The 23,598-nt window shown below is 42.6% G+C and overlaps 1 protein-coding gene across 9 annotated transcripts in view; it reads left to right on the top strand.

The window, feature by feature from the left end:
• Nucleotides 1-23,598, top strand: part of DYNC1I1 (dynein cytoplasmic 1 intermediate chain 1) — a 201,214-nt gene that overhangs the window by 165,389 nt on the left and 12,227 nt on the right. For all 9 annotated transcript variants that reach the window (XM_074864080.1, XM_074864063.1, XM_074864072.1 and 6 more), the window contains 2 exons: nt 9,700-9,840; nt 16,213-16,338. In XM_074864080.1, the coding sequence (XP_074720181.1) occupies nt 9,700-9,840; nt 16,213-16,338 (267 nt within the window). The remainder of the gene's footprint in view (nt 1-9,699; nt 9,841-16,212; nt 16,339-23,598) is intronic.

Genomic DNA, 23,598 nt, shown 5'->3' with positions numbered 1-23,598 from the left:
CCACTGACTGTACAGGAGGCCAAGTCTGGCAGATAATCAGTTGTTGTAGCTTTTGACGGCTTTTGTGCATCTGGACAGCCGCAGGCTGTATCTAAACTGGCAGATGTGGCAGCACTTCTGAGCTCCTGGGTCTGTCTTCTTATTCTAGTTTTCTCCCAAACCACTACCAGGAAGGAATCAGCCTCTTCATCCGACACCACACACACACAGCGCTATACCTTGCTTCTGCAGCCAGAAAAGCAGAAGAAAGCCAGTGAGTGCTCTACCAGCTGCTAAATCAAACTATAGGGGTGTCAGGACCTCTGGCTTTCTGCACCTACCACACCACTGAATCTGGACACAATCTGAATCTGTCTCTAGTGCCATGGTGGGTGATCTCAAAAGGGCTCAGAAAGTTTAGGGAGGCATAAGAAATAACATCAAGAAGAAAAAGAGGAAAAGAAACAAATGTACTGTGAGGGAGACCAGAACTTTAGTCTATTTTGGGAGTAGGTATACTGAATACAGACAGTTTTTCCTGTTTTCTTCTCTCTGTGGAATCCTTTACTATTCCTCCTTCCCATTGATTTTGGTGGGGCTCAACTGTCTATCTGAGGGGATGACTTCATTCCTCTTATTTTGGATACCTGGCTAGAACGATCCCCCTCACTGCTGCATCACAACACGGAGCTCCTTCTTAACTCTGCTCATAAGGCAATCAGCTTCCTTTGACAACATTGCATTTCCAGTCCAGGCTTTTCTCTTTGATAAAAGCAATTAAAATTATTAATCTGATTAATCACTGTCCAAATGCTAATTTTATCTGATTATAGAGAAAGACAAAGGGTGATGAAATAGCATGCTGGATTTCATGGCAATGGTCTCTCTGTGGTGTGAGTTCAGAATTTTGAGTTTTGTCCAAAAACAAGGCAATGAATGAATTTGCTTCAGAGCTCACTTTCTGTCAAAAGGCCAAGCTGACTTGGGGAAGAGGGTGGAGTTGCCTGTTCAGACAGGATTTTTTTAGTTTTTGCCCTTTACCTCTGGAGCCAGAGGTCTGGCTCTTATCCAGCTGTACAAAAAAGAAGATTATGGTATTTTCTAGGTAATTTTAAAGAGCAAAACCAAAGTGAAGTCAGGTGGCTTGAGATCAGCCCCAAGTTCTTCACATGAAATGTTTCTCATGATTTTGGTTTTTGGTGTAGCGATATTTGAAAAGTGATAGGAAAATATTCTTCAGCTGGCCAATATACTTCATTTACTCACATGAACCATGCTGCTTCTTTGTGAAACGTTTTGTAAAGAATGGCACACACACACACATAAAAATAAAACACTTATCTAAAATACCGAGGTTGTTCTGAAAAAGTCAGTGGGCTAAACTGTATTTCAGAAAACCCTAACACAAATCCAGCTGTAGCAGTGAAAGCTTTATTTGCACATGGAAAGCAGAATTGGATTTCAGGAGCTCATATAATCTGTACAAAACAAAGTAGTCATTCCTTTTTCCCCTGAAATCAAAATGCAAACCTCCCACTGACTGTTCTGAAGCAGAATTACACTGGAGGATCAGGCTCACATGTAATAGTGAAACATTTAAGGAAAATTATCAATATATAAAGCTCAGGACTTCTTCCCTAATGAAAATTTTCTCCCACCTGCTTCATGCAGTCGTCCTTTCTCTGCTATGTGAGAGATTTTTGTTATCAGTAAAAAAAAAAAAAAAAAGAGGAACTGCATTCAAAATCCTACAAGATGGAGTTCTCTTCAATAATAATTAGCCTCAAAATCATTGCTTGCTGACCCATTAAAGCTCTGCAGGCATCCTGGTGGCAGCAGCTACAAATATTAATCTTGACTGTTCAGCAGACGGTGCTGTAACATCAGGCTGTGTCAGCCATCCTGCAATGTCCCCCATGCTCCTGCCTGCGCTTCCTGGCAGCTGGAACTGCAGCAGCAGAGTCACTTGAAAGCCCAGTAATTCACCGAGTCCACAGGCAATGCCGGGCCGGGTACCCTGTGATGAAGCAACATTTTCCATTAAAAACTGAATTTTCAGGGGCCTCATACTGAATGTTCCCATCAGAATCACAGGGGTGGGTAACAACCCCCTGAAACCACAGCTACATTATCCCACTCCCCTCCTCACCTCACAATTTGAGCTAAACTCTTTAACAACTTGAAGCCCGAAGCAGGGTGACCAGTCCTATTGACTCCAACAGGGGTGGGCTCAGGACCTAAGTGCATGCCACTGCCTCTCCTGCATGACGGGAGAGCACTAGCACAGTGGTCCAGCTTCTCCCATAGCATCCCACTCGCTCTCCAGCTCTGCTTCCTGATCCCACCTATGTGGGATACAAACAGGGAGTGACAACTAGAGGTAGAAGACCAAAACCGCCCTTCTTCGGTGTTTCACTCTGTGTTCAGTGTTTCCTCTGACCAGGATTTGGTGATTCTTCCAGCAGTCTAGGAAAACCATACCTTGCTTGTATCTCTCAGCAAGTCCCCCAAGTGCTCCTCTGAAAAAAATCGAGGAATATAGTAATACAAAGGCAGGAGTATGAGCTACAGAAACTGTGAATCGGTTTGCTAGGCAGGGACAATAAGACCTTCTATAGTGTTTTGAGCTTCTTAAAAGAAGAAATTGAGCCGTCTTTAGAAGTAGGTAGAAATTCCAAAAGAAAAGTATAGTATTTCTAAAGAAATGTTGTGACTGGAATGCATAGTTAGTAGCATAGGAAGAAGTGCTGGCTTGCTTAAAGCATGTTTTAAATAAAAGGTGGAAAACTTGATTAACATTTAGCGATGAAGTCAGCAGTCTGAGGAAATACAGAACAAATGGCCAGTACCTGTACAGGCTTCTCCACTGTTGCCATCCACACTGCATCCAGCTTGATGTGGGTGAGTGGAGCAGAAGGTGTTAAACCTCAAGCAGCAGAAACCTGTAGGTACAACTCTTACAAGTGTGGAGTAAGAGGGGCTCTAGACTGGGGATGAAACTGGATGATCTAAAACACAGAAACAAGCATGCACTAGACTGGCCAGTAGGAACTGGGGAGAAAAGTGAGCTGGGGAACGCTGTTCTCCCTGGTGCCTCACTATAACCCAGTGTGCATATCAGCTTCTTCATAAAATCTTTCTTAAGCCTGTTTTGTAGAGTTTTAAGGCCTTACATACCTTCTTAATGTTTGTAAAGTTCACCTGTTGCAAGCAGATATCTTTAATTCATTTAAATTTACATTAGACATCAAGTAATACACATTTATATGAAACTCACTGAAAATAGTTCCTTGGGTAATATGCAGTGATGAAGAGGAATGACATGCTTTCTGCTTTTTTTCTTCAGAAAATAAAAAGGTGTTTTTCCATTGAGTAAGTGGAAAGGCAGAGTAGAAGAGAACAACTGAAGTCTAGCAGCACAGCCTGAATGTGTTGCACGCCTGCAGAGGACTTAAAACAGTTGAGGAGGATTAACCAAATAAGCAGTTTAGCTGTCAGTGTAGCTTCTAGGCTATCTCCACAGACCCTGAAAACTCTGCTGTTTGACTTTCTGACACTCCTAAAAGGTGATGTCTGACTTCCCAAGTTATTTTTTTTTCTCCATGCCATAGTATTAGACATGAAGATCAGTTCTCATTAAAACCGCCTGTGCCAATCATCAAACCTTTTTTCCTTTGTTTCCTTCTTGTGTGCTCACCCATGACGCTTTGCCTTTGAAGGAAACCACAAAAATGTAATCATCGTGTTATCTCCAGACTTGGTCTGCTCTCATAGCCCCTTTCCTTTCGGTCTCACCCTTGTCCCCTCCTCTATCTATAATAATTCCCACATGTTTATGCAAAAATATTGGACTTTCTTTTATTATTGGCAATTAAAGGAGGCAACAGTTTCAGCATCTCTGCAAGAACAATCATTTCTAAAAGTGAACAGTTTTCTGCCTTGACTGTCTGCAATTTTCAGGATGCCAAAAACCAATCAGTGTAGTAATACAGCACTTAAATAAAACAGGGCTGTGAAGAGTGTAGGGATCATTTCCACACTCATTTCTTTCCCCCTGTTGCTACTGAATCAAAAAATGAAGCCTGTTCCCTTGCCCAAAAATGCAGTTTAGACTTTATTCAGTGACCTAATAATCATCTGACAGTGAGATGACATAACATGTACATAGGTCATAGCCCAGTGAAATGTCCGTTGAGCCCCAGAGGCTCATCTGTGATTCAGCACAGAGTCTGACTGCCAGAAGGAATTTAAAGACAGGTACAGGAGCTGTTACGCATGTAACTCAATTTAGGGCACCTCAGTGACATTGGCTAAAGCTAAAGAGCATAAACATCCCCCTTATGCTTTCCCACTGCCATCCTTGAAGGTCTGGCTAGTCCTGGAGAAGGTAGAGCAGACTGCAAATTGTGAGTTGTATAGTGTCAGGGTCTGTGGGATAATGATACCCTTCGGGAAGAATGCACACAGGCTTTGCTGAGCCATCAGGGATGTACCTGTAACTAGTGCCTCTGATTTATGGCATCTTGTAACAGTTCCTGGAACTGCTGTAGCTTTTAAAAGCTAGCATAATCTGAACTAAGTCAAGTCCCACAAGTATAGTATTAAAGTAGGAACTACTTTAATCCTAAATTATCATAACTGTTAGAAAACAGATTTGGGAGAAACGTGGTAGTCCAGAACTGGCAAAATTACCATGGAGATCAATCAGTGTGAGTAAAAACCAGGGCCCTTTTGACTCCATACAAACGGAGAACATAAAGGCTTACAAGAGTAGTAGAACCTTATACACAGCAGAGGACTTACTCCCCGCCACAAGAGGTACGCACAAGTAATCCCAAACAGCTAACAGCTGGTGTCCCAGGAAGGAGACCATTGAAGGAGGAAAGGTCAAGACCAGAGTGTAGCTGATTTGAGGAGTATTTGCCTCAAAATTCCCAGCAGCTTTTAGTTTCTGCTTATACTGTCTGCATCTGTGGGGTTGGCCTGGCTAATTGGCAGGGTCAGAAAGGAAAAGATGAGCATGGATTCAGCAAAGTACTAAGATGTCTCTCTCAGGGTGGAGAAGACTGGGCCTAGCAGCTTGGGTCTATAAAACAGTGAAAGAGCTCAGATCCTAACCTGGGTGGAAGTCCCACAAGCTATGCCCTGTCCCGGTTTCTTTTGCATCCCTCTGGTCAGTGTGACACCATAACTTAAAGACAGCAGAGTTTTGCTTCCCTATGTGTTAACTATGCCAACAGAGATGTCTTTCTTTGACCCATTTTGTAGGTGTTTTGTTTTTTTAATGAATAAAGGCTATTTATATAATATTTGGTCCCACAGGGGACAAATTCATAGAATCATAGAATGGCTTAGGTTGGAAGGGACCTTAAAGATCATCTAGTTCCAGCCCCCTATTCCCTGCTTTGTTCAAGGGCCAGACACAAGAGCAGCCACTGTGCTCAGGACCCCTCTGGCTCTGCTCTTTCCAAGTGCCCCAGAGCCAGAGCTTGAGCCTAAACAAACACATCAGCTTGTTCGGAAAGTTTCTATGCCAAGGACTAATGAATCTGTCATGTTTGCTGCACACCTAGAAAAATCAAATTAGCTTGAGTCAACTTGTAATACCACACAACACTCGTGGCTGTTGTTAATACAGTGTGAGCGAGAAGTACGGGTTTGGCTTATTGTCCTTAGAATGGAAGACAATGGAGTAGAAAGAACGAAGGGGAGACAACGGAGTATGTGGTGTCACCATACATCTGTACTGCTGAAGGTACAGTCTAGGGAAGTACCTTTAGGTGGAGCTGACACCCACAGAAATTGTGCCAACGTGTAAAATACTCCTTTCATGAAACAGGCAAAGCCAATAGCTTTTTCCATGGCTTTTCAGAAGTCAGATGCTAGTTAAAACCTGTGGATATGTATACATTCCTTTATATGGATAATTAGCTACTTTATGTGTGGCGCCTCCTGGATTAAAGAAAATTCTTCTATGCAAATAAGAAGTGGAATAGACTGGTCAAATTTATATGTGGAAAAAAAACCCCTCTTTTATATAAATACATAGTATTTATTTAGGTGAGTTTCTTACTTCGTAGACAAGTGCTAATTCCTAGACAGCTCCCATGTATTTAAAATGTTCAGTCTGCATTGTTCTTTTAAGCAATGTCCGTATACAAACACTGAGGATGAACAATAGATTTTGACAACATGCTTAAATAAATGAAACAAAACCACGTGTCTTGGAATTGGCTTTTTCCACTAAATGCTGAAATCCTGTCCTATTGAAATCAATGGCAAAACTACATTGATTCAGTAGGGCCACATTTTCACCCCAAACTCTCTTTTTTAGTAATAAGTAGATTTGGCTGAAGAAATTTGGCTGAAGATTCTGCTCTAAACTATTTCTTCTGTTCTACTGAATAACAGAGTGGGTTGATATTTAAGAATGAAAGCTCATCAAGTTTAAATTTCAGTTGTTTTATAATAATAGCCATATGTTAGTTATAGATTGTGTAAGTCTGAAGTTTTGGTAATTTAAAACTGCTTTAAAGTGACCTTTACATGGTTCCACATTTCAACATTTTCTAAAAGTGGTTGGTATCGGTCCTTACTCATAAATCCTTACATTAAAAGAATCTGCAGGCCTGGGCCCTTAGTTAACAGGCTTACAGTAAGGAAGTCCTGCAAACATTTATATACATGCTTAACCTTACAAATCGAGTCTTCACAATGAAATCAGCATAACTGCTCTCAGTGGGCAAAATCAGACCAGGATGAAATGTCAGCTTTTAAGAAAGGTCACTCACTCTTACTATTGAAGATGGGATGCTGTGCAAGAGAGACCTCCAGCCTGACCTGATGCAGTTGTTACGTTCTTCTCTAGTCAAACAGAGAGCAAGACAACAAGACATAGTATGGAAAATAATTTTTTTTTTCCACTGGAGGCTAGTCAGGCTGGAAGGGCAGAGATACTGGGGGCACTATGAAGGCTGTAGCTCAGCTCCACGACCATTGCCTGGTATAATTTCTCCCTGTTTTCCCAGCCACACTGCAGTTGATCTTGCCTCTTGGTTGGGCTACTCATGTGGCTGCAATTTCTTATTTCCTTACAGCGCTCCACTCCCTATTCATCTCCATTAATTTGTGTGTCATTCCTTACATGTCCAAGATCTTTCTCAAAAGCCGTATTAATCCTGTTGTCCAAATTCTCTTTCCATCTGACTATTTCCAGTGTTATGGTAAAGGCAATACACACTGCATATCTGCTATGCTTTTCACCTCAAATACCAGCACTCCAAAAGTGTTTTTGTTTTGCTAACAGGGAAACTGAGGCACATCAACTAAAGCTATTAGCCAGCATGTGAACAGCAAGGTACAGACTAGAACCAAATCTCCTGACCCTTCCTTCTAATGCTTTGGTCTTTAGGCATGAATTGGAAAATAAACTGGCAGAACGAAAAAGAGCATTAAAGTGCCACATTCAAAATAAGATCAAAACAAGTTTTGATATGTCAACAAAAAGGAAATGCTGATTGAAATCTGCACTGGATTGATTGATATCTTAACAGTCCTTTTCTGTGGAATTTTCTTATTTCTCCCATGACATTAAATAGTTAAAGTGCTATATGTGCAGTACATTTCCCATTAATAAGAAAAATACCAGCCACCTAGCAGTTGAACAGATTTCCTTTCCCTTTGGTACACTATTGTGTTCAATGCCCGTTTTTCCAGTATTTAGATGGTTGATGAGTTTGAACCTAAATTAGATGTTTTCAGTGAAAATACACAATACAGCAGATGTATGGCCTGCTCTAAATACTATTTCCCAGCTCACAACTGTAAGGATCCACTTTGAAATTTCCTATGAAATACCTCTGCCTCTTCAAAAGCTTAGTCTTCATTTGGCCCTCAGCCTGCAAATGCTTTAGCACAGGCATGTAAGTAATTCCATTAACACGTGTAAGTAACTCCACTGGTACTGATGATACACTAAGCAGATACATATGCGTTTGGAGAACAAGACCTTGTTTAGGTAAGAAAATATGCTTGTAATTCTTTTCCTTTTCTTTTGCAAAACTCCCAGCTTTGGAAAAGGAATAAAAATATTGTATAAGTTTGAGGTAATACGCTCAAGCTCTAATTTCATGCTATTGTCACACAAAACGTTTGCTATTCTTAGGAAATGCGAAAAAAACATTAGGCCAGTTATGAAAATTTGGGACCTGATCCTGTAAATATTCAAAGTGTCTTTCAATAAGTCAAATAGAGGAAAAACTAGCCTATAGAATCAATCCCTTTGTATTTTCAGTGTTTTTTTCAAAAGACAGAGTCATGTAATTAAACCTATGAATACTTTTTGTAACACCTGTGATGAACAGCAGTATTTCAGCATTATTTACAATACGGTACCACAATGACAACACGCCGTGTGAATGCTCACAGGTACAGCGGAACAGAGACAGGCGTGCGCACGCACACCCGTCCACGTGCTTGCAGCCCCAACAGCCAGCGAAGCCCCACGTAGCACAGGAGGACAAAAACCCCAAACTGGCATGGACCCAGCTGTAAATAGAGATTAAACCGACTACTTTATTGCTCTAAATTGATAATATACAAAAGAAAAGCTGTGTAATAATTGCAGTTGCTCCACTTTTCGGAAAAATAATGCACAGCTACTTAATGCATTGTGGCGTTCCCGATAGTGTTTCCTTTGTAAAATGAACGGGGGTGCGTTCTAGAGGGACCTGACCGAGATATCCTATAGATACGACTTGGCCGTTTACAGAGGCACCCTATGGGAATCTTTATTTCTGGCAGAAGTCTTCGTGCGAGGTGGGCAGGGGGCTTGTCCCCGCCGTGCCCCGCTTGCCAGGGAGGCGGCAGGGCCGCCGCAGGCAGCTGGCGGGGGAGGGAGGCGAGACCCTCGGAGAAGTCCCATTGTTTAGATTTCTGTCACAAGCCATGAGAATACGTAATTTCTTTCATCTCTGGAGTTTTCATTATCATTCAAATTTCATTTTCCATTAATTGATCGGGGATTAGCAAAGCTATTATGCAAAAATTAGACACGCCAGATGCGATGAATAATTCATGACGGACAATTACACTCTATTCCTGGTGTACTTCCGAACTTCCCCCCGACTTCCCGCCCGCTGGAGATGCCCGCCTTCGCTGCCGGCCGGGCCGGGCCGGGCCGGGCCCGCCGCCGCGGGGCGAGGGCCGCCGGCGGGAAACCGGGCCCTGAGGTGGCACGCGCGGCCGGGGCCGTGCGGGCTCTGGCCCCGCCCGCCGCTAGGTGGCAGGCGCCGCCCGCGGTGCGCGGAGGGGCGCGGAGGGCGCAGCGCGGCTGCCAGCCGGTCTCACGATCCTTATCGGCTGCCACCGCAAGCGCGGTCGGCTCGGGCGGGCGCGGCGGTGCGTGCGTGCGTGCCTGCCTGCCTGCCGCAACCCCCCTCCCGCCGCCGCCACCGCGGTGCCGGCCGAGAGCGGGAGAGGCCGCGGGCGCTCCCCCCGCCCAGTCACCCGCGCGTCCCACACCCCTCACGCCGGGCATCTCATTTATCCCACCGGACAGTTGTTGCCCCATTAAAGCGCAGTCCCACCCTTCGCGAGGACCTTTCATCTGGGGAAGTTTTATGACACTTTGTAAATGTGCAAAGTTTTTAATTAGACTCGCCAGACAGCCCCAGGCAGCACTAGCGCCACGAAGTCTTCATGCTTCTCTCTGCTTTACAGCACAACAAGCCGCTCTACTCCTTTGAAGACAATGCCGACTATGTCTACGATGTCATGTGGTCGCCAGTGCATCCCGCGCTCTTCGCCTGCGTGGACGGGATGGGGCGCCTGGATCTGTGGAACCTGAATAACGACACCGAGGTGAGGCGGCGCGGCGGCCCGGCGGCGGCCGGTGGCGGGAAGGCGAGGGCGGGCGGGCAGGCGGCGGGGCGCCGGGCGAGACCTTAACCCTGTGAGGGCCGGCAGCACGGCGCTGCCCAGCACCCCCTCGCCCCCCCCCCCCCCCCCCCCCCGCCCGCGCCGGGGGTCCGCGGGGGCGCCGGGCTCCCTCAGGGCACGGGGAACCCGCCCTCGGCCGCCGCCCGCGCCCCGGGGCGCGGCGGGGAGGGCAGGTCCCGCTGCCGGGGGCGCCTGGCCGCCCCCCACCCCCGCCCGCCCTCCTGCCTTCCCGCCTCCCTCCCTCCCTCCTTCCCCCGCGGCGGAGCTGCTGCTCTCGGGTACCTGTCAGGGGTGGGGAGGGCCGGCTCTGGCACCCCCGGCAGAAAGCCAACACAAATAAATAGCCGCGGTGCCGACTCGGGAAAGCGTCTCCCTCCCCTCTCTGTTATTTGAAGGTGCTCTTCTAAACCGCGCCCGTTTTGTAGTTCTTTTATTCCCCCCCACCCCCCAATCCGTTTCTGTCACACCGCGCTCCAGGCAGGCGCTTCGAGCGCCACGTTTCCGATGCCTCTCCCAACCCAGGTGGTCGCACCTCGGCAGCCCAGCCACAACCACCGCAGGCCTGCCAGCCCTCCGCCTGCGGCGAGGGCCGAGGCGCCGGGCAGCCCTTCGCCGGCCTCCCGCCCTCGGGAGCTGCTTCGTGTTTGGGAGGGAGACGTTCACTTAGTTCCCTTCGTATTTATTCCCTCTGCTCCAGATCCTCTGGAGATTGTAACTTGCAAGCCCGGTACCAGTGCCTCCAGCGCGTCAGAAACCCCGCGTGCCCTGCGTCTTCCCTTGCCTCCCGCCTTTCGGAGTGGCTAGCTGCTCCGCTTGAGTTTTTTTTAAGCACAGGCATCTTTCGCACATCTTAATTGTGATTTTATACCCTCACCTTTTTTCTCTTTAAAATTTGCTGTGAAACTTAAAGGCATAAATGCAAATGAAAAATAACAAGTTTTCTTTCCATCGCTATTACCTAAGTAGCTGGGACTGTAGGGGTGGAAATGTCACACCTTTGAATTTCACTGACAAGGAAGGATTAATCAGAGCTTTTTGCAAAGATTGAGAATGATAAATACTGTATTTTTTTTAAAAGTCATATTCTAAACGTGCAGAACACCCCCTTTTCCTCCTATTATTTCAGATTTTAAAAAATGCTGCAAACTTATATTGATACAATTTTTTTCTGGATTTTCCCCAAAAATGGTTTTGAGAAAACCTGCCATATTGCTTGAGGTCAGTCTTAGATGGCCAGCCATCAGTATTCAGCACGAGAATTGAAATATTTTTCCACAGCTGAAGTCTTGTGTATTTTTACTTAGTGCCATGTAAAATTAAGAACATACAGACTGTAAAAAAAAAAATATTAACTGACAGTTTCTTTTTATTCCCAAAAAAGACAAGACCAAAGGGCAAGGGTAGTATTTCCCCCCATACACCCTATCTTTTACTTTTGGTTTTTTTTTTTAACATTAGTTTGATCATTAATACACCTTTCACATAAACATGCTGTACATTTCAGACAGAGTAAAATACGGGCACAGTTTATGGCTTCTAGTGAGTGGTGCTTGCCATAAATAAGCATGGACAGGTAAGAGGAACCAGCACTGGGCACTGCATTGTCAGGGGGAGCAGTGAGGCCTTTTGAAGTGCTCTGAGCAGGAAGCGGCGCAGCCTTTTTAATTAGAGCACATACAGCTGGAGGATATACAGGAGGAGTCTCCTCAGAATTTATTTTGGGAAGGGAGGGACATATCCTTCAGGTGTTCTCATTAATGCAGGCTTAAACACAGAGCATAAACCCCAGCATTATAAGAAGAAAAAAAAAAATAACCCTTTCCCCCCAAATACCAGGGCTGAAATCCTGCTCTGCTTGAAATCAACTGATGTTTTGCCATTTCACTCAATGAGACCAAATTTCTTTCCAAAAAATTAGTATGGACCGCTTGATCCCATTCCCATCAATAATAAGGCTGTACATAGAAAACTGCTGATACATTTTCAGTGTGTTTACATATAAATATATAGGAACATCAGGAAAAAAAAAAAAATCAAGCTTGATCCTGCTTTTCTTCTGCATTCAAGGCCTCCCCTGATTTCACAACTGATTTCCTTTCTGAGAGGTCAAAATCAGCTCTCATGTAAGGATCAGACTGGAACTATTTCTGTGGTATCTGAGCTTTGTATTTTTATAAGAATCAAATTTGGGTCTCTGGAGGCAGAAACACCATTTGGTTTCCTTACTGAGCAATGATGAAACAAATTTTAAAATCCGTATAAATGATAAACCACCAGATTCTGAATAGGTGTGAGATTTTGTTATATGGGAGAAGCAGCAAAAGTACCACTGAAAGAGGGAACTGTAAGCAGCTCTTCTAAACTTCGTAACTGAAAGTGATCGCTGTTTGCTTTTATCCTCTATGGGGTAGGTCATAATTAGTTTATAATTTTCAAGACTTCTGTAATTGATTGTGCCGTTTAAGTTTGCACTGCTGTTTGCTAAGAAAAGTCTTGTCAGCACTTCTGTCTTTGTAATAAGAAATCTTGAAACACCTATTTTTTAGATGTCAGATATGTGATGTCAAAGTATTTGTGAAGACAGTAGAAAATGACAGGTATATCAATGTGTTTTTAACTGCTAGCTATTGATAAAAATCTCTGTGTAAGAATTAGATATGATTGTTTTTAATGAGACCTGGTTTTGTTTAATTTGGGAAATAAGCCACATTATTATTTAGGTATTATTTTGTAAACCAATTAAGAAAATACCTTGGTTTAGTTACACTATGCTACCTTAAAATTTTTGAACTGCAACAGTTTCCACTAGTGTTACTCCCCATATTTATTAAAAACATTTCTCCTGAGAGCTAGATGCTTTCTGATCAAAATAACAAAAATCATTTGACTGTCCCACAGATTTAATCTATCTAATTATTCTCACAATCTCATTGTAAATTAACAAGGGTATTTGTGTGCTTCATGTTGATCTGTGGATACCAGAAATTGTTTTTGTACGAGCAAGGAAAGTCATCATGTTTTATTTTATATTTGATAAATGAATATAAAAAACCTTAATAAGCAAAACATCCTTACCCACTCCTTCATTTTTTTGCAAAATGAGTATTATTTTTATGGATCAGTATAGTGAGGTTTGCAGATAGTTTCAGTATACCAAATGCCAATTTCTTACCTATGTGTCTGTAACATTTCTTTTTTGATCAAGATTGGAGAAGGTCTCTAGGTTATTGATGAGTCTTGCTTGGCTATGAACTGGTACTAAACTGACGTAACAAAATTGCTTATTTCTGCTGTTATATCCCGTTCAAATGTTTGTTGGGTCTTTTTGCATGCCGTACCTTAGCTTTGGAAGTGTGAAGATGGTGTCTGTTTCTAGAAAGAGATAACAGACATATTTGCAAGCAAATTTTGACACTACGTAAGCTATAAAAGTAAAAAAAATAAAAGGTATATTCTTATCATGCAGGTTTTTCTGACTGCATCTTTCTTCATCTGTCACCTGTTAAAATCTCATTTCGAAATTGTTAAAAATCTGACAAGGACCAACTTTGGAGAATTTACAAAGTATTTCAAATGTGATTTTAAAAACATAATGCTGCCATTATAAAATAAACTCTTATCTTTGAAATCTAAAATAGGCATGTGTAATTTAACCTATCACTACTGAGAGCAGACAAATCTATTTTAAGATACTACGGTTTGACTATATTTCTCCCCCTATAACTGGAGAAAAGCTTTCTCTTTAGATTTTTAAAGACTGTTTCATTATTGCTTTTTATTTTGTTAGATAGCTTTGTGAAGTAGTAACAGGATTTTACAAAACTGTCGGGTTTTGAAAAAAAGCATGGGTTGTGTCTTGTGTCTGCAGTGTGCATGCTGCTTATTTTTATGTGGAACACTGAAAGAATGCTGTACTAACAAAAAAACCCCAGCTCTAGAGTTATGTATTTCAGCCTTCTGAAAGATTTTGTGAAAATTCAGTGCCTTAAATACACACTGTGTATATTTGTATATGAAACAAATATCTTTGATCTCCAGTTTTCTGAGAAACATAGCTGGTTAGTGGATTAGTCCTCTAAAATGTGGCATTTAGTTGTTGTTTGAAGAAACCCATTTCCAAATGTTATGAAATTAATTTTCACTGGAATTAAAATAGCTTTTTTTTCTTTTTTTTTTTTTTTAAGAAATCGATGATCGCAGGAGTAAAACTTGCTCCTTCTCTACTGTGATTTTATCGTGGATCAATGACCCCACGTCAGGTTTAGGCCACTGACTCTTGCCCACGAAGCAGTAATAGACTTGGGAGGAGGAGTTAAGAGTGTGCCAGCTTTTTTGGGCAATACTGCCTTGGACAGGACCTGGATCTTGCACAATGGGGAGATGAGTCCAGTAGCTTATTTGCATTTGAATGGCTTCTTAAAGTGGGGGAAGGATGGTATCTGCTTTCTGATTGCTATCCAATTATTTATCCTATTATTTCTACATCGTTCTGCAAACAAAATCCTGTTGTATTTCACATGTGGGGCTCAGGACGCTACAGTGAAGCCCTTTGCGGAGATGACGCTTTAGCGTGGCAGGCTTGTTGTGCTCCAGGTGCCAGTTTGGTTTTGCAGCCTTGTGTCAGGGTCAGTGAGGAGGAGGAGGAGGAGGAGGAGCAGGGAGTCTCCAGGGGGAGAGGGGCAAGGCAGGCAGCCCTGCTTCCCAGTCCTTGTCCTGCTGCTGGCGTGGCTGCACATGCGCTGCGGCTGTAACGAGAGTCTCAGGAAGTCTGCAAAGGTTCAGCTTCCTACCACCACTCATCTTCTGTGACACAATGAAGGCGTTAGAGCTGAGGAGGAGATTGACATGGGAACTATATCATGTTTGTTTTAAAATAATTTTTCTCCTGGATCAACTACAATATAAAACTACAGCCAGAGAACCGAGATGAAGTCAGCAAAACACTGGTTTTGTTAATCTTGCCAGTTTGTCAATGTTCAGACTAGGCTTTAATACCACCTTCAAGCTGCTTTCTTCCTGTTTCTGCTGCATTGTGCTGACAATGAGGACAGAAGGAGTACCTGTCACTCCTCCAGAGGTAGCCTGGACTCTGATTCCTGCCCAACTATGTTTTCTTGCCTGGACTGCTCTCCCATTCTGTGTCCATTTATAGATCCCGCAACACCCCCTTGTCCCCATCTCGCCGTGTGACCGTGACTTGTTCCCACAGATGGATCTAGTGGAGGAGCTGCTTTTGCAGCTGTCCTGTTCCATTTGCCCTGACCTAAAAAGCATTAAAGCTAAAAAGCCTTGTTTGGAAGACCGTCATGCCAAGCTGCAGGCTCCTTGCTCAGGCAGGTTCTCCTATTAAAGGCAGCTGGGTGGAGCATTAGCAGGGTTGCAGGTTACTGTCATTTGTCTTGTGAGGTGACCTACATCAACTGCATGATCTACCTATCTGGGGCAAACACCCACACAGTTCCTTCCTCCTGCAGCATCTTTTGATGCCCTCATTCCAGCATAGATTACAAATACTTCTCCTAAGATCGTGTTCATTGCTTTATTCATCCCACGCAGTAACCAGAATCTTTATGTAGTTTTGTGGATCACCTGTTAAATTGGTTGACTTGGGGTGGGGAGAGGGATTGGAAATTAGACAGCATCCAGGTGTATTTAAAGCAGAAGCCGTCTCCTGGGGATGTAGAAGAGAATTGTGGGAATATATTGTAGGAGTTTGTAAATGTCAGCTCAGCTGTTCTCACTTCTGATGTGCCCTCGCTCTGAAGTGATTAGCTCAGGACTTTTCTGACGTAATACTTAAGTTTTGACCTCTGTATCTAGCCGCAGAGGTGTGTATGGACTTAAAGGATATGTCAGCATGAATATTGGGATGTATCTGCCGACTGTCAGGTTATCTGGGCCCGAGTCAGAGGCCAGAAGCCAGGACAGGACTGAAGCCAAGTCCTACCCTCATTTGGTTCTTGGTCATAAGTCAGGGACTTTTGAGAAAGAAGCAGATGTGATTTCACATGTCTCCAAGGTTAAGGGGAAAAAACACTTTTATTTACTGCCCTTTACTGTAGAAAAGTCTTCCTTGCTCGTTCCAAGCAATCTCTTGCTCTTTCCTCTTTTTAGCACATGTGATTGAGGAAACAATGAACCCTTTTTTTTCTCCCCCTGACAAGGATTGTATGTTACTTCCAGCAACGTCAAGGGACTTGTGACTCATCCAGCTAAGCAGGACATCCAAAACTGACCCCCAGGTTTGCAGGCAATGTGATTTTATTGTCCTTTCTGTTGCTATTGTTTCAACAGGTTCCCACAGCCAGTGTCACTATAGAAGGAGCTTCTGCCCTCAACCGTGTCCGCTGGGCCCAGGCTGGGAAGGAGGTAGCAGTTGGTGATTCAGAAGGCCGCATATGGATCTATGACGTTGGAGAGGTATTATTATTGTTTCAGGGGTTTTTTAAAGCTCAGCTCCTGGAGAACGCCACATCCAAGTTTGATAAAAGCTCGCGTATCATAACACATGAGTAGGGCACCTCCAAAGAATAAGCCAGATTTCTTCAGTGGAGTCCCCATTGATTTTGGGTTGCCAACAGTGTGTTAGTCATAAAGCTACCTTGCAAGAGAGTTAACTAGGTAAAGTCTCATGAGAGAAGTCTCTCTTGAAAGTTTTCATAAAAGTTTTATAAAACTTCTTTTCAATGTTTCTATGGGTACAGTTGGCAAACGTTACAAAGGAACAAAAAGAGGAAAATAGAGGTGCAAAAAGCAGCTGTGTTGTTCTGAAGTTGATCCTGAAGGGTTCACCTTTTATACTCCAGTATCTCTTATTACATTACTGGCTTGATGCTGTAGATTTTTCTCAGCTGACATGTACAGAATACATCTGCTTTTTTAATAGTGAATAATGCTGAATATGTCTGAATATGTGCAAGAGTACTAACAGGAGGAAATGAGAGGTGTCATTGTGGAGGATGGTAGGTGCATGCGTGATAAAGAGTAGGTAGGTGCTGAGAAATAGCAGGATGCGTGTTCTGTGTCTAAGGCTGCTCTCAATTCACCCTGCCACATCTCATAAAAAACATCTAAACTGCAGTGTATTTGGCACTGATGGAATCTACCTCTTTATTGATGCATACGGTATAAAGTGTTCTGTCGGTGTTACAATCCCTTGGAACAGTTAAGGGTGAATCTGAGCAATCAGCTTTTATGTAGAGAATTTGTTTTCCATCATTATCTGTGATAGAATACTGAGATATCCATCTCTACACAGTAGGGAAACATAGAATACATACAGAATTATCTGTAACTCTCATAAAGTGATTTTGTGGCCCATAGCAAAATTGCTTGTGCATGACTCATATTTTTGGATTGCATTCACTTGTGCAGGAGTTGCCTTTCCTCACAAATGTTTGCTGAAACTTCTGGCCGTATTGTTAGCATAATTTCTAAATTGTCTAAGGTTACTGTGTTCAGATTTCCACTATGACACTGGCAGGTCAGGCTGTTTTTATTTATTTTTCTTTTTTGCATGACTGTTCTGAAGAGGTGGTTTTTCTGTCTTCCAAGTGATACGACAGGCTATGGAAATGTCTTTGATGACAGCGCAGTCTGATCTTGTCTGGGAGTCTAGACGGGCTGTAGAAATGTCTCTTTTTGCATATCATACACCAAATCATTCATAGGATTGTTTATCCCTGCAAGCTCACCCAGGAGAAAATAGATTTAGTGTTCTATGCAGAAGAAATAATATTTAAGGTTTTGGCCTTTCCTCTGTATAATCAGACTTCAACTTGTAAAATGAGTCACAGTGATACACTCAGATCAAAAAGAAAGACAGGCTTCCATTACTTGAAAAGGAAAAAGGAAGGAGTCATTCAACAGTATTTATTTGTGTGAGTCCAGATCAGCGTTACATAAAGTGTTCTGCTTTACGGATGTTGCATGGCTGTGCCCATGCAGAGCCCCAGCATCTCCAGCTCAGCTCCATATACACTTACGCAGACAGATGGATGCCCATGCACGTGGCTGCTGACAGGTCGTGGGCCATTGCCACCCCTTCTCCTCCTCCATAACGAATGAAGGAGCTCATTAATTTGTTGCCCGGTTCATTTTGGCAGTATCAGTCTCTGCAGCAATTCCTGTACCAAATTTAGGAGAGGTGGGCTGGACTGCAACAGCTTTAGATACTACCAGGACTGCTGTGTTGTTAGTGGCTTTTTCTGGTTTAAAAAAAAGAAGGGTGCTCATATATTCTCCAGCACAACTCTTCTCACTAGAAAGCCTCAAGTGAGATGCAGAAAGACTTTGCAGCTCAAGAGCCTGGAACCGAGGGCTTGTACAGTGAGTAACAGCCTCTTCAGTCATTAACCCTCTGTGCCAGTCCATAAAGAGCTCTCAGATGAGTTATTCTGTGCTTAGTTGTCCTCAGGCGTGACACACAGGGGATTTACAGCATACACATGCACTTTTGGAAGTGTCTGGCAAAAATACGGCAGCCTTTAAGGCACTCTCTTTACTTCAGTGTACAGACGCCAGCCGTTCCTTGGCTCAGCTGGGGTCCTCCTTTGACTGTCCTTTTTGACGGGGTTGGATTGTGGGATATGATGGGGCTGGTCTGACAGTTTCAAAGGGACAGTCCATTTCCCCCTGCCAGCCAGCCATCCCCACCCATATCCCTCGCTGCCCAGTTTCTGTGCCAGTAGCAGTGCTTGTCACCACCCACGCTGATCAGCAGAGAAGTATTGATCTATTGTTTTGTTTTGTTTTCCTTGGGATATTTTTCTCCATGAACTGACACAGTGTGAGAGTAGGTGAGTGAGCCTGCGGCTGGGTGCAAGGAACAGGGAGCGGGCAGCACCTAGCTTTCCTATTTGACGCAGCAGCATTGCAAAGCCTGCCACGAAGCTGTGACAGTTGGCCTTTCAGCAATAGCACTCTACCAGTCTCCTACAGCATGAACTTTTGAAAAGGCCTTGTCACTGGAAGAACTCATCCCTGTCTGACTGATAATTCAGTAACATCCACTTATTTGAAGGTGCTCTCTGATTTGGGAAGATGGATGTGATTACTCACATTAGAAAGTCAGCAGGCCACTTTACAAAGACCCTAAATACACTCACCAAAAACATTAATGCTGCACTTATACTGCACCCTTTTTAAAACCTTTCTCATGACTCTTCCAAATATCACATTAGATCAGCTGTAAATTCGTAAAATGTTGGTTCCGTCAGAAAAAATTGTGATTATATTTGTACTATAATAAAGCACAGTGTCTTTGAATTTCACATTACTATATAAGCAATTTTTCTTACCTGTTTGAACAGACAGAATTGACTCTCTGAATTTTGATCAGAGCAGAAAACATCAGGATATCAAATTATTAAAGAAGAAATTTAAGTGACAGGAATCTTTACTTTGGTAGATTCATCGCAGTTTTAAGGAACTATTCTAGAGAACATTAAAGTTTACTGCTGGTAATAACCCGTATGGTGTAAGGAGAAAACATTAGATGGCCAAAGTGGAAACCTAAGACACGAGGCCTAACCTTGCATCCTTTGTGAAGGCAAGGAGTGTGAGATCAGGGCTGTTTTGCTTCTGTAAGAATTTAGGATTTGGCCCTTTTTGATATGTTATCCAGTTATAGTGTTTATGACTCAAAAAATGTCAGAAACATGGAGAACGTGTCAGGGTCCATGACCAGGGAGTTAAAACTAATGCTGACATTTTCAGTTAAGTTATATAATGTTATCTCCTTAGAGTATGTACTTTTAGTTGTTTGATTTTGGCATCGTGTCTGAAAATAACTGAACACATTTATTTTCACAGTGAGGGGTCTATTTTCTCCTCAATGCGTGTGCTTTATGCCCATTAGCATTAATGGGAGATATACACACACTTCCAGGGGAGAGGAGACTTAAATAGTCCATACAGATGTGCTCTTGTGGATCAGTAACCACTGATTTAAAGAATGTGAATTATAAAATGAAATAAAAACCCAAACAAACACACAAAAATCTGATTGTTTCAGTGTGGTGGGATCTTAAACCTAGATAACTTAACCAGAGAATATAACCAGAGAATATAACTATATAAATACACTTTACTCTCTGTAAGATTTAAATATTCAGACCTTTGCTGGTCTAGTAGTTGAGATATCATTACTGTGATGGTATGTGTAACATATTTTAACTTCTGTGGTCGTATGGCTTGTTTACTGGCCGGCAAGTTTTCGTATGTTAGAAGTTGATTTTAACAGAACATGGACCACTGACTACAGATTTATTCACATGTCCAGATGATTGATAGTTAGCCCTAACTGCATGTCTCTTTTGTAGATATATTTTCTAGAAAGCTTGCTCCCATTGTGCATGCTTCAGTGATGTTACACAGTTGCCGCTGTCATAAATATTCTCTAACAACCACGTTTGTTGCTTACCTGGCTTATTGAGAATGCTCTTTGCACCTTTGGTTGTGAAAGAAGCAGCTTCTCATCCACCTTCCATTATTTCTTTTTTTTTTTTCTCCATTAATCTCTTCCAGGTCATATTCTGCTTGCACTGTACATAAATAGAAACTGTAAATCAATGATTTATTATTTGATTGTAATAAAATATAAAGTAAGTTTGCAGCACAGGATTGGAGAGCTTGAAACTGTAATCACAAGGAGCTTATTACTGTACATTATTTTTTTAAAGTAGTTTAAGGGGTGACTAGTATGACAGGTGGAACTGGAGAAAAGTAAGAAAAGGTCTTTCCCTAGACCATCCAGGAAAGCTGGCTGTGCCAAAGGAAGCAGCTATTTGGGATTCTTTACACAGTTACTACCCATGTCCTCATTTCCTTGCAGTGAAATCAGAATCACATTGATGTTTATGTGACTTTGTTAGGTTTCAGAGTTAATCTCTCCTTAAGCCCTTTTAGGGTTGCTGCATTATGTTGTTCATGTACTTCCCCATTTGCTCCTTGATGGGTGTTAATCTCATATCTCATTTTCAAGTACGTGACCGATGAGGGAGAAGCTGGCAACTGCCTGAAATATGTGGATGAAGTGGTACAGTAAGGAATATCCCACTGGTGCCTATAAAATCATTTCCTTTGATTTCAGCAGTCTGTAACAGCTGGTCAGAGATTCTTAGACAGAGAGAAATGCGTATTTGTGACCAACTCTCACATTTCAGCATGGCTACTGAGTCACTTCTTTTTCTGGGCAGAGTGGGGAAGGGTTGGTACTTTGTATTCCTATCTTGAGATCCCTGTGGTTCACTGTAGATTTCATATGGAAAACAACATTTCTTTCAGGTAGTTAAAAACTGCTGTAGCCCAGAGAGAGAAATATGAAACTAGGTTTTGTGTCATGTAGTTATCCAGGTAGATTTTCCAGTAGGCTTACTTTTGCTGTCATAAAGCTCCTGTAGAGCATATATTGAGTTAGGAAATGGTTTTGCCACAAAAGCAGAGTTGAGACTCACCGTAAAATATTTTATTTTAAAAATCTGTGTTGAGTTACAAGTATTCTTGGAACACAGATAAATGGCTCGCACACATATCATGAAGGCAAATTTGAGCAATAATAAGGGGTTGTGCTTACAACCAAGTTTTATTCAGAAGCATTCAGAGACCAGGTAAGATACAGTAGTTACAACAACACACACAATCCAGGCATAAAGGGTAATTAAATGGATTGTGAAGCTGTGCCTGAATTTCACCATTGATATTTTTGCTAGGGAGGTTGGAACACTGGCCTCGGAGAATTTTGAAAACATGTTTTAACAAAGCAGAATCTCTTAAGAGTTGTTGGAAAATGTAGAGAGGTAAGGTTCTGATTTGCTTCCACTCCGCCCCCAGTTTTATAATGTTCAGTCTTGAGAGACTTTTAAAACTGGAAGCTCTGAGAGATGCCAAAAAGAAAAAAAAAAAAAGAGAAAGACAGCATACTAGGAACTCCAGCTTTTTACTTGAATAATATCTGAAATACTGAACAGAACAAGCTCTTCGTCCCTCATCATTTGAATTTTGACGACATAGCCAGTATTCACAAAGGGATTTTTGAAGTAGGTTAAATAAGAACTCCCTAATGAAAAAAATGCACTAGTTTGAAATCAGTCAATTTAATTACTGTGTTTTATGAAGGCCATTACCCATTGCTGATTACTAGGGTGATAAAATCTTTAAGCTTTGGTAGCCTCCATAGGGGGTGAGCCGATCTAAGTAGAGCAAAGTCCAGTCATTATCACCCTAAATACTTGTGTTTCTCATTACAATATTCATTACTTTAGGTTACTGTGAATGCTTTGAGGTCTTTATGTAAGCGCTGGTTTATTCTCCTGTAGAAAAACAATGTTGTTATGTTGATAAGTTAAAACCAAGCATTTATATACTTTCATAGTTTAAAACAAGGCTTGGCTACATCCATACATAGAAATGCATATATTTATGCCTGTGAGTGCCCCTATACACTCCTAGTCACGGCTCTGTGCTTGTTGGTACAGTCGTGCTAGTCTGATAAGAAATGGAAAAGGATATGAGTTACCCTTGTTCTTTCAGTAAGTTTTGGTACTTAAATAAGCTGGAATGGAGGCTTACGTTCCTAATAACAATCTTTATTAGGGAAGTACTTTTCAAAAGGGAAAACTGAGCCATGATCCAACTTACCTGACTTATCCAAGGCTGGTTGCTGAGGGTTGGAGCTGTTTATCTCCAGTGCCAGGCTAGGGCCTTGCACTTCCCTTTCCCTGCCACCTCTTGCACATCATGCAGCATCGCTGCCTCTCCGCCCTTCTCAGTCACCTTCGCTGTGGCCCTCTGACTTACAGAGCAGCTTCGTAAAACTGATGTTATTTAAAAGATGACCGCAAAATCATTTCACCTCTTGTTTACAAATGTGTGTTTTTCAAAAGAGCGCTTGAAACATAGGGAGGGATGTGAATCTGGGCTACTGGGAGAGGAGAGCAGCCTGTAGAAAGAGGCTGAAGAACTCGGTGTGACTAGCCAAGGAAGCCTGAGCCTGGTGGCAATATAGGTGATTCAGGTACTTACAGAGGTAGGAGTGCTTGGTGCCGGAGAGGACTAGTGAAGCTGAGGACACACTCCCACCAGCGCATGTGGCTGCAAGCTGGCCATGTATTCAAGTCAAAAATTAGAAGAATGTTTTTGACTGTCAGAAGGCTGAAGTTCCAGAGCGGGTAGGGATAGTGGGACAAGCAGCCTCTCAAAGTGGAACCAGTCAAGGGGTCTTTGTGATGTGCTTGTGTGTGGTACAGCAGTGGGTCCCACCTGGCATATAGGGTCGCTCTGCTGCCTGTGCCGTGATGTATGCTTGTTCGTGGTAATGGCAGACTTTCTTCTGTTTTGCTGTATATATAAATGAACATGAAATTCCACTTTCATTTTACTGCCGGAATATTACTTGTTAAAACTAAAGGAGGAAGTACGAGATTTAACAGAGATATCCTTTCTCTCATTTGTTGATTAGACAGTGGAATTAAATGGCCATTAGTGAAAACAGACAGAAAGGGAGGATGGGGGGTTAAATAGTCATGCTAAAAATTCAGTTGATTCTTTATCCTTACCTTCCAGTTGCTTATGATGAGATACTTCAGTAGTTCTCTAGAGATAGCTTACTAGATCCTTGGCGAATTTCATGGGTTAAAAAGACATGAGTTTCCAATATGATATGAATATCTTTTATAAGAA

This window comes from Strix uralensis, chromosome 1 (genome assembly GCF_047716275.1).
Source record: "Strix uralensis isolate ZFMK-TIS-50842 chromosome 1, bStrUra1, whole genome shotgun sequence".
Lineage (NCBI taxonomy): Eukaryota > Metazoa > Chordata > Aves > Strigiformes > Strigidae > Strix > Strix uralensis.
This window is presented reverse-complemented; position numbering and strand designations above follow the sequence as displayed.